Source organism: Sinocyclocheilus grahami, unplaced genomic scaffold, assembly GCF_001515645.1.
Source record: "Sinocyclocheilus grahami isolate Dianchi unplaced genomic scaffold, SAMN03320097.WGS_v1.1 scaffold1162.1, whole genome shotgun sequence".
NCBI classification, from domain to species: domain Eukaryota; kingdom Metazoa; phylum Chordata; class Actinopteri; order Cypriniformes; family Cyprinidae; genus Sinocyclocheilus; species Sinocyclocheilus grahami.
In genome coordinates, this window is record NW_015506341.1 from 234,508 (window position 1) to 246,772 (window position 12,265).

The window sequence follows — 12,265 nt, forward strand, 5'->3', positions numbered from 1 at the left end:
CGGAGTTAACCGGAAAAGGCCTTTAAAAAAACTTTGGCATGTTGGACACATCATGCATTCAGCTGCCACAGCTTTCCTTTTATAACGGAAAAGGAGGAGCTATCAGACTTAATTACTGCATTAACCTCATAAAGTCCATACACTAGACTAATACACTAGTATAAGTGCGTACTATTGTATACTATATCATTTTGGAGTTAGGACACACATTTTGATATTCTTCTAGTTTACCAGTAGTGGTTAATGGAATATAAGTCTGGCACATTCACAGAAAACGGCTTACTTTCAGTGAAAAGGTGAATAATGAACAGAATAAAAAGTGAAAGTGAAAAGTGACGTGTAGCTAAGAAGGGTGTCCCATATTCGGAATTGGTGCTCTGCGTGATTTAGGCTAACCCATACAAGTTTGCACACACACACACACACACACACACAAGCTACAAACCTTTGGGTTACAAGCCAACTCTCTAACCATTAGGCCACGACTAGTCATATATTGTATGCATAGGCTTAAAATATGCTTGGCCACAATTTTACATTAATGCAAATCTGCAAACACGTGTCCAAGATCATTTTCACTTTCAATTTCTCTCATCTTGGCAATGCATGACAAACTGCTGCCCTCCAGTGGCAGCTCATAATCTAGCAGCCACAACACTTAAAAGACATGGCAATCAAATTCCCTTAAACAAAGCTTAATTTATTAATACATTTTGTTTAGAAATACATTAATACCTTGTTCACGAACCACATTCGTGCATAATCCATAGATGATGCACTACACTGGAATGTCATAGTTTTAGAGTTGTGGATCATGATGATGTGTAAAGACATCAATGTAATGGCAGCAGTTACACCAGGCATAGCTCAAATTAAACTCGGAATCACTGCGAACAACAAAAACCTTAAAAGCAATGTTTTACTGCATAGTATGACTTTCAGATCGGTATATATCCAAATTAACAAAGTTGGTCATCGTGAGAATGTTGGCAGTGTTTTGTTAATAATTCATAATCATTACCAACAAATTTAGTTTTCATTTCACAATGATCAGTATTGTAAACATGAACGTCTACAGTGAACTACTGTGCAGCTTTACAGAGCCTATAAGCCATTAATGAGAAAAAGAACCTTAAGGCGGCTTAATATTTAAAAAAATAAAATAGTCTTCCAAAGTCCATTTCTGTTGAAGCACAGATCCAAATGACCCCGTCAGGATAGAACAGGTTAAATGGTGAACTTAATATGAACCTGTGCTATATTGGAATTGACCTGCGATTGCAATAGTACAGCTCTACTGAACAAGATGAACAGTGCAATTTACCAAAGAGAAGCCAAGCCAGTGCTATTTCAGTGACCGCATCTATAGAGTTATCATGATAAAAGAAAGACTCTGTGTGTCCAACATGGACGATTGCACACCAAACTGCATCATGAAAAGTGCTTATGTACAAGTAACTAACATACAGTATTATCCATATGAATTATGAGTTACATTTGGCACATTAACTGCTATGGTCACATTTACTGTTGTTTGGCGAATTTTCACCACCAAAATCCAGTCATTTCTATCGAAATCCATGCACTCTGGAATTTAAAAGAAATTCCACACAGATTTCGCAATGGATTCTATAGAAAGCTGCTTGGTTTGAAAGTGAAATTCCGCTAATGTGATCATACCTTTACCCTGTGAGATTTATTTGATGTTTCGGTTTAGCAGTTTACCATCCTCATTACTATATGGCACGAAAGCAGCTGGTTAAAACAACTTATGGGGTTGTTCCCATAATACGTTTTATAAAAACATAAAGTAACCCTGTAACCAAACCAACAGAAGTCAGTGATATCCAGTCCTGATCCGCTTTAAAGGGTGTGATATGCATTAGTGTTAGACCGTAGAAACAGATTTACATCTTATTGACTGCTCCTGCGATGCGAGTGTTTGTTCAGAGCATTGTCGGTCAGTAGTAAAGCAAGCAGAGAGGCCTCTGTTGGCACAATCTTCACCTGCACTCAGATCCGCACAGGCCATGTAGGTGTCCCATACATACTCTGTCCTGGCAGATTATAAACGAGGTCTCGTTTAATACACACTATACTGGGCTACCACACAGCCTCTCTGTTAATAACAAGGGTAAATGGCACTTTCTGGAGACTGGCAGAGGTCAGGGCTTGGTGTGTGTGTGTGTGTGTGTGTGTGTGAGAGAGAGGCAGTCAGGAGCTTCAAGCACCTGTCAGCATCTGGACTCGGTCTTAAATCACTGTCTGTCTGTCACAGCTCAGTCCGCGACAGGTGCGAAGAGACCTGCTGCGCAGAACTTTTAGTCATAATGGCTTGTCAATAACTGACACCCCTGAAACAGATAAGACAGCAGTTTAGTTTAGCTTTAGCTGATAAGTACGGGCCAGCTGTTCAAAAAGCTTAACTGGATCAGAATGATCTGGATTTGGAAATCCCATGTTTTGCTATCCAGGATCAGGTAATCCATCTTATTTTTCTGCTGGTTTTTCAAAGCAAAATTGGATTGGATCACAATGATCCAGATACACACTTTTTCAGATGACCAAATCTGGATTACTAGTGCTCTGTGGAGCCCCTACGGTGATGGAAAAAAATATGAGATGGGAAAAAAATGTCAATGCTTTTTTCTTTGCCTTGCATTCACACAAGAAAATGTGCATTCGCTCACAAATAACTACTTTTGACTGGTTCTTCTCTGATGATTGTGCCAATGTAGTTTACAAACAGTGATTAAAAAAAATGAAATCTAGTATTTTTGTTTGATATTGACGGTTGTTTAGAGATTATTTTATGCCACTAAAATCTCTTCTTTACTTTACTGTAGACTACTGAAAGGCTTAAGAGGTAGGCTAATGTCTACCTGTCTAATGTCTATATAATGTGTGTGTATATTACATATAACAAATGTTGTATTTCTGGACCAGCTTTAAAGGTTTTAAACATTTTTGTTCCTGAAATCCACCCTTCTGCTGGGATCCCATTCTTACTAAAAAGTTTAGAACAACACAAACTGACAATTTGATCCAGATCAAAACCAAGATTGAATTTTGTGATCTAATCCGATTTCAGAATTTTCTTTTGAACAACGCATTTTCAATGCCAAAATCCAATCAGATTAACTTTTGAACAACTGGCCGTAGAATATGGAGGTCGTGAGAGTGAAGCAGACCTGCGTAGCTGCGTCCATTGCTCATGTTGGTGGGGATGAGACTCCATTTATCGACAGCAGGGTCGTAGTACTCCACAGAGGACAGGTTGCATGAGCCGTCGTCTCCTCCGATCACATACAGTAAACCGTTTATGGCACACACTCCTACAGACAAACACACTTAACTCAGACCCACAGGCCTTTCCTGCTCTCCCTTATAAACAATGATTTTAAAAGTCTTGAAACACATCCAGTGTTTGACATTCATAGCAGGAACGCCTGAGAACTTCTTTTAGAGATATAAATTAGTTTTCTTTCGTTCTTATCGTCCTATCCTAACAAACCATACATCAATGGAAAGCTTATTTATTCAGATGTCAGATGGTGTATAAATCTCAATTAAAAAATTTGACCCTTATGACTGGTTTTGTGGTCCAGGGTCACAAATAGTCTAAATTTGAAAAGGCAAAAAAATAAATAAAACATCCATTCTGCTGGCACCTACTGATCAACCACTGCAGCATTAAAATTGTATAATGTTTTTCATTACAAAAGTGAAAGTTTATGCATGTAAAATCAATATATTTAGTTTGAAAACATTCTAGAGTAATATTTATGATTTTGGTGTTATTTTGTTGGAAAAGGAATAGGTTTCATAAATTTAGATTGTTTTAAGCATTCATGAGAATGTAAGGAATTTAATTAAATAAACCAGTGATTTCATACTGCTAATTCTAAGATAAGTTCATATAACAATATATAAAATGTAAAACCTTTATGAATATTTATTATTAAAAAAAAAATTCTTGCATCACACTGCTTTTGCTATGGTTCATTTGTAGTTTTACATTTTTTTAAAAATCTTTTTTTTTTTAATTAATAAAAAAAAAAGTAGCATACAAAACTTTGAAATGTTTCACATTCATTTTTTAATGTTTAACGGTTTTAAGCTTCTGTTTCCCAGGGTCAAAACTGACTCAGAATAGTCTGCCGTTTTTTTATGCATTATGAAATTAGATTACAGTGGAAAATCTTGTTTTCAATTATTTGTGCCTCTAAAATGTTCAACTGTCTTTCCTCCGGTTACTCACCTGCGTTCCTTCGGCACATGTTCATGTCACACACCTGTCTCCAGACATTAGTGGCAGGATCATAGACCTCCACACTCTTCCTCACCAGAGGACCATCATGTCCTCCTGCAGCATACAGCTGTCCACTGAGCACTCCGACACCTGTACAAACACACAATCCATGGAGACCTCAACTGTAAGACTCAACAGAAATGAGCCCAAAGTATATTCAAGTCATGTCCAAAAAGGAACAAACCAGCTCCACTGCGTCTAGTGCTCATGTCCGCCACATAGCACCACTTATTACTGACTGGGTTATACTCCTCTACAGTACTCAAACACTGCCGGGACGCTCCGTCATAACCTCCAACAGCATAAAGCTTTCCTGTACAGGCATCAGACACGCTATGTGAAATCACTACACAATCTACATGAATCATCACAGCTGCACAGTTTAAATGCGTTACAACAACAGCCAAAAGGTAAAATGTTGTGAAATGTTCTTTGCAAATTCACTAAATGCCACCTAAAGCATTTTATTATTGCATGTCTAATTTCATTAACATGTTTGCACTTGAATCTCAATATAGTGAGCAGAGTGATCAACACACATGAACTCAAAATGCTCACCGTCGACCACGCCCACCCCAACACTGCTGCGCCTGGTGTTCATGGGAGCCACAAACATCCACTCATTAGCCTTGGGGCTGTACACCTCCACTGACGACAGACCTACAGACAGACATTCATCAGCCATTCAAAACATGTGTCAAACAGGGCTAATGATGAGGCTGCTTGTGCTAAAACCAGGCAGAGTCATCTGTAAACATTTAAAAAATCATGCAGTACACTACTGTTCAAGAGATTGGGGCTGGTGCGATTTTATTATTTATTTATATATATATTTTTTAATGTTTTTGAAAGAAGTCTCTTGTTCACCAAGACTGCATACAAATATTAAAGATTACAAATATTCAGAAATTCAATTTCTATTTTTCACACCTTTCTATTTTCATATATTTAAAGTGTAACGTATTCCTGTGATCAAAGCTGTATTTTCAGCATCATTACTCCAGTCTTCAGTGTCACATGATCTTCAGAAATCATTCGAATATGTTGATTTGCTGCTCAAGAAATATTTCAGATCATTATCAATGATGAAAACAGTTGAGCTGCTTGATATTTTTGTGTAAAAAGTGATACATTTTTGCCAGGAGTCTTTGATGAATAGAAAGTTCAAAAGAACAGCATTTATTTGAAGTCGAAATCTTCTGTAACATTATTAATGTCCTCATTGTCACTTTTTAATGCATCCTTGCTGAATAAGTATTAACGAAGCTTTAATTTATAAAAATCTTACTGACCCCCAAACTTTTGAACTGTAGTATATTAGTGTTTGTTTTATATTGGTAAATATTGGAATTTGAAATTGTGGATGCTCATTTTTTGTTTTTAGGTTTCTTCTCCCCCGAGTTACGTCTTCCACCATTTTAGAGAGTATCACAATGCATATGCACGCTTTCCCCCAAGCGTAAACAATGCTGATTACTCAGATTACGTTCATGCACGTGCTTGGGTACTCTCCAAAATGGCGGAAGACGATACTCGGGGGAGAAGAATTGTTAAATAAATTGTTTGGTTTTTTTTCTTTGCGCTCAAAAAGTATTCTCGTAGCTTCGCAAAACTGAAGTTGAGCCACCGATGGCACATGGATTATTTTACAGATGTCCTTACTACGTTTCTGGACCTGGGAACATTACAGTTGCATTGCTGTCTATGCAGGGTCTGAGAGCTCTCACATTTCATCAAAAATATCTTAATTTGTGTTCCGAAGACGAACGAAGGTCTTACGGGTTTGGAACGACATGAGGGTGAGTAATTAATGACTGAATTTTCATTTTGGGAACTAACCCTTTAAGCCCGTCTGCTATTTTTGTTCAGACTAAAGTGAAAATCGACCCTTACTTTTACACAGAAATCACGCAGTTGTAAATGTGAACCAGTGGATCGACAAGAAGCTAATGCATTATAAAAATAAAAACAATGTTACTAAATTGTTGTTTGATAATAATTGTCTAATTTAATATAATAATTGATACTTTTGACTCAATCCTTTTATTAAAAATGGTTTAAAGGCTGAAATGTGAAGTTTACTATTTTATAAAACTGTTTTTGTGAAAACCTGTATCTGAACTGTAAATCATGCTTTTTACAGTCATTTTACGGTTGAATATATGTTGCCATAGACATTGCGCCACCCACTCATATGGTATTACATTTATTTGTGCAGATCTTAAAAAGGTCTTTAAAAAGTCTTACATTTTATTAAAAAAATCCTGCAGATACCCTGACCAATCAACCACCATCCCCCCCTCCGCTTAGATCTCCTGGATTTTGGTACCCAAATGTTGACAGGTATGATATAGCATGTTGCACTTTATCCCCATTCATATAATCGAATAAATCACTCGCATGTGTGACTAAATTTCCATGCTAGGCGACCAAATAATGTCTATTGTTAGCCATTGGATAATAAATTGTTAGATTTCACTCGCCAGGCTAACTATAAGTTTAACACCGATATTTCACTTTACTTTACTAATTTTGAACACTGCGCACTTGAGAGTTTCGCTCTCCGTCTTTAAAGCGCACTATTTCAGTTCATCTCAATGGATGTATTTGACGTACTGTAAACTCTAGTGTGAGCCGTCGCTTAGCTGAGAGCGCTCCGTGTTTCTCTCACACATGCAAAGAGAGGGAGAGCAAGACAGTCTTACCATGTAAAATGTATGTGCTACATGTAAATTATATTCTTTGGTAGTAGGCGGAACTAATGCACAAACTGCAATCTCATTGGCTGGCGCTCACCTATTACCGTCACTGTTTTGATTTCAGCAAATCAGTTCAAGCAAACGCAGACAATGTGATTAATATTCTTTAACCCAGCAGCTCATCAGATCTTGGTGCATTTTATATTGTTATTAGTAGCAGTAGAATTAGTAGTAGTAGTAGTATTATTGTTAGTTTTTTTACAGAAACACTAAATGACCAACAAAGTCTCAAGCACCACCACCAGTCCTAAGTTCTGTTAAAATGACAAATATGCATTCATACATTTTCATTCATACGAGGTTACCAAGTTTTAGTTCTAATTACTTAAGTTATATCATAAAAATGCATGATTGTTAAAAGTCAATCAATTAAAAGCTACTTTCAGATCATATCACACATGAATGTATATTTAATGAAGATAAGCTGATTTGGTGGAATCATATACATACACATATACATATATATATTAGAGTAAACGAAAAAAATGTACTAGCCAATGGCGATTTTATTGCCAAGGTGTGCATAGAGGGTTGTATGCAGTATTTAACAGTACAACCTCAAGCTTGCACGTGAGTTAGCAGTTTGAATCAGACGTACAGTAGTGAATCATTCAGAAAACTAGTGATAATAAAGAACTAGTAAGTACATCCAAACGTGACTGGTACTGTAAGTTTGAAGCGATTATATTAATACCTTCGGCAAACTGACTGGTGTGCGTGGTCTGGTTCTGTCAGTCTTTATAAGGTGCCGCTGGTCTGCAGGTAAAAGGTGGTACTTCATCGCCTCAATGAGAAAGTCCTTACAAGTGTTGTTGTTTTTTATTAAGGGGTCCTCCTCTACAATCTGTACAAATACACATTTAAATCTTTAAAATAATGCTTGAATAAAACCACAAATGCGATCACAACAAATACAGAGAACTCGCTAGGGATGTAACGACTCACTCAACTCACAATGTGATGCGATTCATGATACTGATTTTAAGATTCAATTTTCTCAAAAAAATTTTTTACAACATTTTATTTAAAACAAATTATATATGAAAAGGTGTCCTTTTATTATTTCTCAGACAAAATACAGCAATTTTTTTTGTGAAACTGACTCCCAAAATAAAATCCCAAATCAAATAAATAAATACAAATAAAATAAATCTCTTTATGTAAATAAAGGCTTTGTCTGTGCTCTTTCCATTTAATCACAATCCAAATAAAGATACTGCATACTTGAAGCACAAGCTGTTTTTGATTTAAATTACATTGTATTATTTCGAAATTTGAAGCAACAGAATGGTCTAGCTTTAGCTTTATGAATTATATACATTATATACTTTAGCTTTATGAATTATATAGCTTTATGAATTTTATACTAACAAAACAAAAACAGCAGACGGGCTGCATGAGAACGCAGATTCACTCTCTGACAGCAGGTGGCGCTTATGGAACAGCAGCGATATAGTGTTTTCTTGGTTACCGCTGTAAACAAAGCAGCTCAGCTTATAAACACTGCTTTAATATGTATTATGCAGAGGCAAGATGAAAAGAAAATACCATCTAAACTTTTCCCCTCAGAGATACATTCATATAAACCCTCACTCCCAAATGTATCGCGATTCGTTTAACATTTCAACTGACTTGAATCGTCACATATCTTTATCAATTTTTCAACCGGCTCGGGGTGCATTGTTACAGCCCTTGAACTTGTTATTAGGGATGTAACGATTCACTAGAGTCACGATTCACGATTTTGATTTCACGATTCGATTCACTTTTCTTTTTTTTTTTACAAAATGAGATTTAAGAAAAATTAGAAATGAAATGTGTCCTTTTATTATTGCTTGAACAAAATGCTGCACGTTTTTCTTTGAAATATAACACTATAATAATATACTAATATAGCACTTGCATATTATTGCTCTTTTGTTGATTTTGATTGCTTCTATTGTACTCATTTGTAAGTCACTTTGGATAAAAGCATCTGCTAAATAACAACATTTAAATATAATGTAAATGTAAATAACAAAACTAAATTGAAATTTTAAAACAAGCCCCAAATCAAATAAATAAGTAACACAAATAAAAGAAATCTCTTCATATAAATAAAACAAGGCTTTGTCTGTGCTCTTTCCTTTTAAAATTAGAGGCAGGCAACCACTGCATTTAAAGATGCTGCATACATGCAACATGAGCAGTTTTTAATCTAAATTAGAGTGTATAATTTCGAAATCTGAAGCAAAAACAGAATGATTTGTTTTGTGAAACTATACATAAAAAATATCTGCATGAAACAGAAACAGCTGACGAGCTGAACGAGACGGAGATTCACTCTCTGCCAGCAGGTGGCGCTTAAAGCGTTTTCTTGGTCTCCGCTGTAAACAAAGCAGCGCTGCACTTGTGGCAAGATGAAAAGACAAAATACCATCTAAACTTTTCTATAGACAGTAAGTTCCCCTCAGACATACATTCATATAAACTCCTGCCCCTAATTGAATCGCGCTTTGTTTAACATCTCAACCGATTTGAATTGTCACATATTTTAATCGTTTTTCAACTGGCTCGCGGTTAATCGTTACATCCCTACTTGTTATGAAACTGAGCCCAGTCTTACCTGAACCAGGTAATCTCTGGATAGCAGGGGCAGTCGAACATGTTCCATGAGCTTAGGCATGTGCTCCAGACGGGCCTCTTTATCGTGCTTTATCCAGGTGATCATGGCCTCAAACACCTGGGGGTGTAACAGACGAGAACAAAGTCTGTTCTTTGTTTCTCTGCATATTGTATGAATAAAGCGCAGTCACAGGAGAACAGGCCGCCATCCTCCAATGCCTGTGTTGCTGCTCAGATGACACTGAAGCATCTGACAGACGACAGCTGCCATCAAGTGGGTGTGTGAGCGCAGACTGGAGACACAAGTTACTCGTAAGCAGAGAGCAGCTAATGCAGGGTGACTGACAGATGGCTCGTCGTCTCCTTCAGCATCACACCAGCATGTACATGTAAAAACCAACCATCAACCGTCTGCTGTCTACAAATCACAGAAGGCCGAGCTAAAAACAGGCTCTGTGATGTGGTGGATGAGGGAGAAACCGAGAATCACAATAGAAAAGACACAACTGGGACAATAAACTTGGTAGTGTTACCTTCTCTTCGGTGGACACGGTGAGTTTGTCACTGGAGATCAGACTGCACACCTGCTGCAAGGAGAGGGCCATGAACTCCTCTCCCACCATGACGTCTGTAAAGTGCTGCTCTGCTTGAAACAAGTGAACTTGCTCAAAAAATGTTCCTTGGCATAAAAATACATATTGGTGGGTTGCTTAATCGACTAGCTGTTTCCCATCCCACAATGACTCAAGCAAGAAGAGAGCTCACCAGCATAAGCGTGGGCCTGGCTGAGCAGTCCTGTGCAGGCGTGAAGGTCAGCAAACGCTCGGATGCCCAGGCAGTTGGTGGGATGAAGCTGCGTCTGCAGGAAGTCGCAGCAAACCTGTCGAACATCCATCAACTGCAGCAGGCTGGCAGCTGGGAGCAACACCTGGACACAGCAGGAGTAATACAAAGAGATGAAAACACATCACACACACACACACTATACATGAGGTAACCAGGCAAGCAGCCTGCAGACCGGATTCATGATGACTAACCAGTATAGGTTATGTAATGATGACTGTTTTTTTTTATTATTATTAATATAGCAAAATAATTGTGCATTATCTGAAACAATATAATACATATACATACACTACCATGTAAAAAGATATTTCCATGTTTTTGAAAGAAGTCTCTTATGCTAACCAAGAATGATTTTATTTATTAAAAATACAGTAAAAGTCATATTGTGAAATATTACAATTTAAATTAACTGCTTTCTATTTTAATACATTTACATTTTATTTTTAATATTTTATATATTATTTTTAATATACAGTGGTTATAGAAAATAATCACACTTTGTTGCTTTGCAGCCTCAAATGAAGACGGACACAGTTTTTGTTTTATTAAGCTGTATATTGCAAAGTCTAGATGTGCAAAGTTAGTAGAGACAAATCCCAACAGACTAAAGGCTGTAATTAAAGCAAAAGGTGGTTCAACAAAATACTGACACAAGGGGGTGATCCTTTTTCCAACCAAAAATCTGATTCTGAATTTTTTTTTTTACATGTTGGTGTTATATCTTTCACTTGGATGTTATAAGTTGCACTGAGTAAATACAGCTCCATAAAACAAAAACTGTGTCCACCTTCATTTTAGGCTGCAAAACAACAAAATGTGATTATTTTAAAGAGGACTGATTCTTTTCTATACCCACTGTATATGTAATTGATTTCTGTGATCAAAGCTGAATTTTCAGCATCATTACTCCAGTCTTCAGTGTCACATGTAGGGTTGCAAAGGGTTGGAAAATTTCTGGTAAGTTTCCGGAACCTTTCCAAAAATCCCTGGAAGATTACAAAAAATCCTGGAATTTTTCCGAAATTTAATGGAAAATGTCCACCTTTTTGCAACCCTGAAATCATTCTAATATGCTGATTTGCTGCTCAAAAAACATTTCTGATTATTATCAGTGTTGAAAACAGCTGTGCTGCTTAACATTTCTGTGGAAATCATGACACATTTTTTAAGGATTCTTAGATTATAGGTTCAAAAGATCAGCATTTACTTGAAATAGAAATCTTTTGTAACATAAATTTCCATACTGTCACTTGATCAATTTAATGCATTCTTGCGGAATAAAAATATACATTTATTTAAAGGGGTCCTATTATGCTTTTTCACTTTTTTAATTTTAGTCAGTGTGTAGTGTGTATGTTTGGGCATAAAAAATATCTAGAAAGTTACAAATCTCAAAGTCCACTCCAAAGGGAGATATTTCATTTAAAAAAAAATTCCCTTTTCAAGAACTACAACGAACGTCTCGTTTGGACTACAGCGTTTGGTTTCCGGGCTTTGTGATATCACAAAGCGGCTCATTAGAATATCATTACCAATAATTCCCGCCTACAGAAATTCTAATGGTTGGGGTGTGGGGAGGGGCGAGCTCGTGGTTAGAATGCTTGGTTGAGTGAGCACATCAGACGAGACGACGAAGAATAAGAGCTGCTGCAGAGTTAGTGCGTCAGAGAAAACCAAGAAGAGCAGCTGCTGCAGAGTTAGTGCATCAGGAGAAAACCAAGAAGAAGAGCTGCTGTGCTGTAGC

The 12,265-nt window shown here is 36.9% G+C and overlaps 1 protein-coding gene across 1 annotated transcript in view; it reads right to left on the bottom strand.

Moving 5' to 3' along the window:
* Window positions 1-684: 684 nt before the first annotated feature.
* The window catches only part of LOC107567473 (kelch-like protein 3), a 14,905-nt gene continuing 3,324 nt past the window's right edge, over window positions 685-12,265 (bottom strand). The window contains exons 5-14 of the mRNA XM_016253165.1: window positions 10,441-10,603; window positions 10,209-10,318; window positions 9,677-9,793; window positions 7,766-7,915; window positions 5,048-5,060; window positions 4,871-4,972; window positions 4,497-4,625; window positions 4,262-4,402; window positions 3,192-3,335; window positions 685-2,354 (exon numbers count right to left, since the gene is read on the bottom strand). Of these exons, the coding sequence (XP_016108651.1) occupies window positions 2,326-2,354; window positions 3,192-3,335; window positions 4,262-4,402; window positions 4,497-4,625; window positions 4,871-4,972; window positions 5,048-5,060; window positions 7,766-7,915; window positions 9,677-9,793; window positions 10,209-10,318; window positions 10,441-10,603 (1,098 nt within the window). The 3' untranslated portion in view covers window positions 685-2,325. The remainder of the gene's footprint in view (window positions 2,355-3,191; window positions 3,336-4,261; window positions 4,403-4,496; window positions 4,626-4,870; window positions 4,973-5,047; window positions 5,061-7,765; window positions 7,916-9,676; window positions 9,794-10,208; window positions 10,319-10,440; window positions 10,604-12,265) is intronic.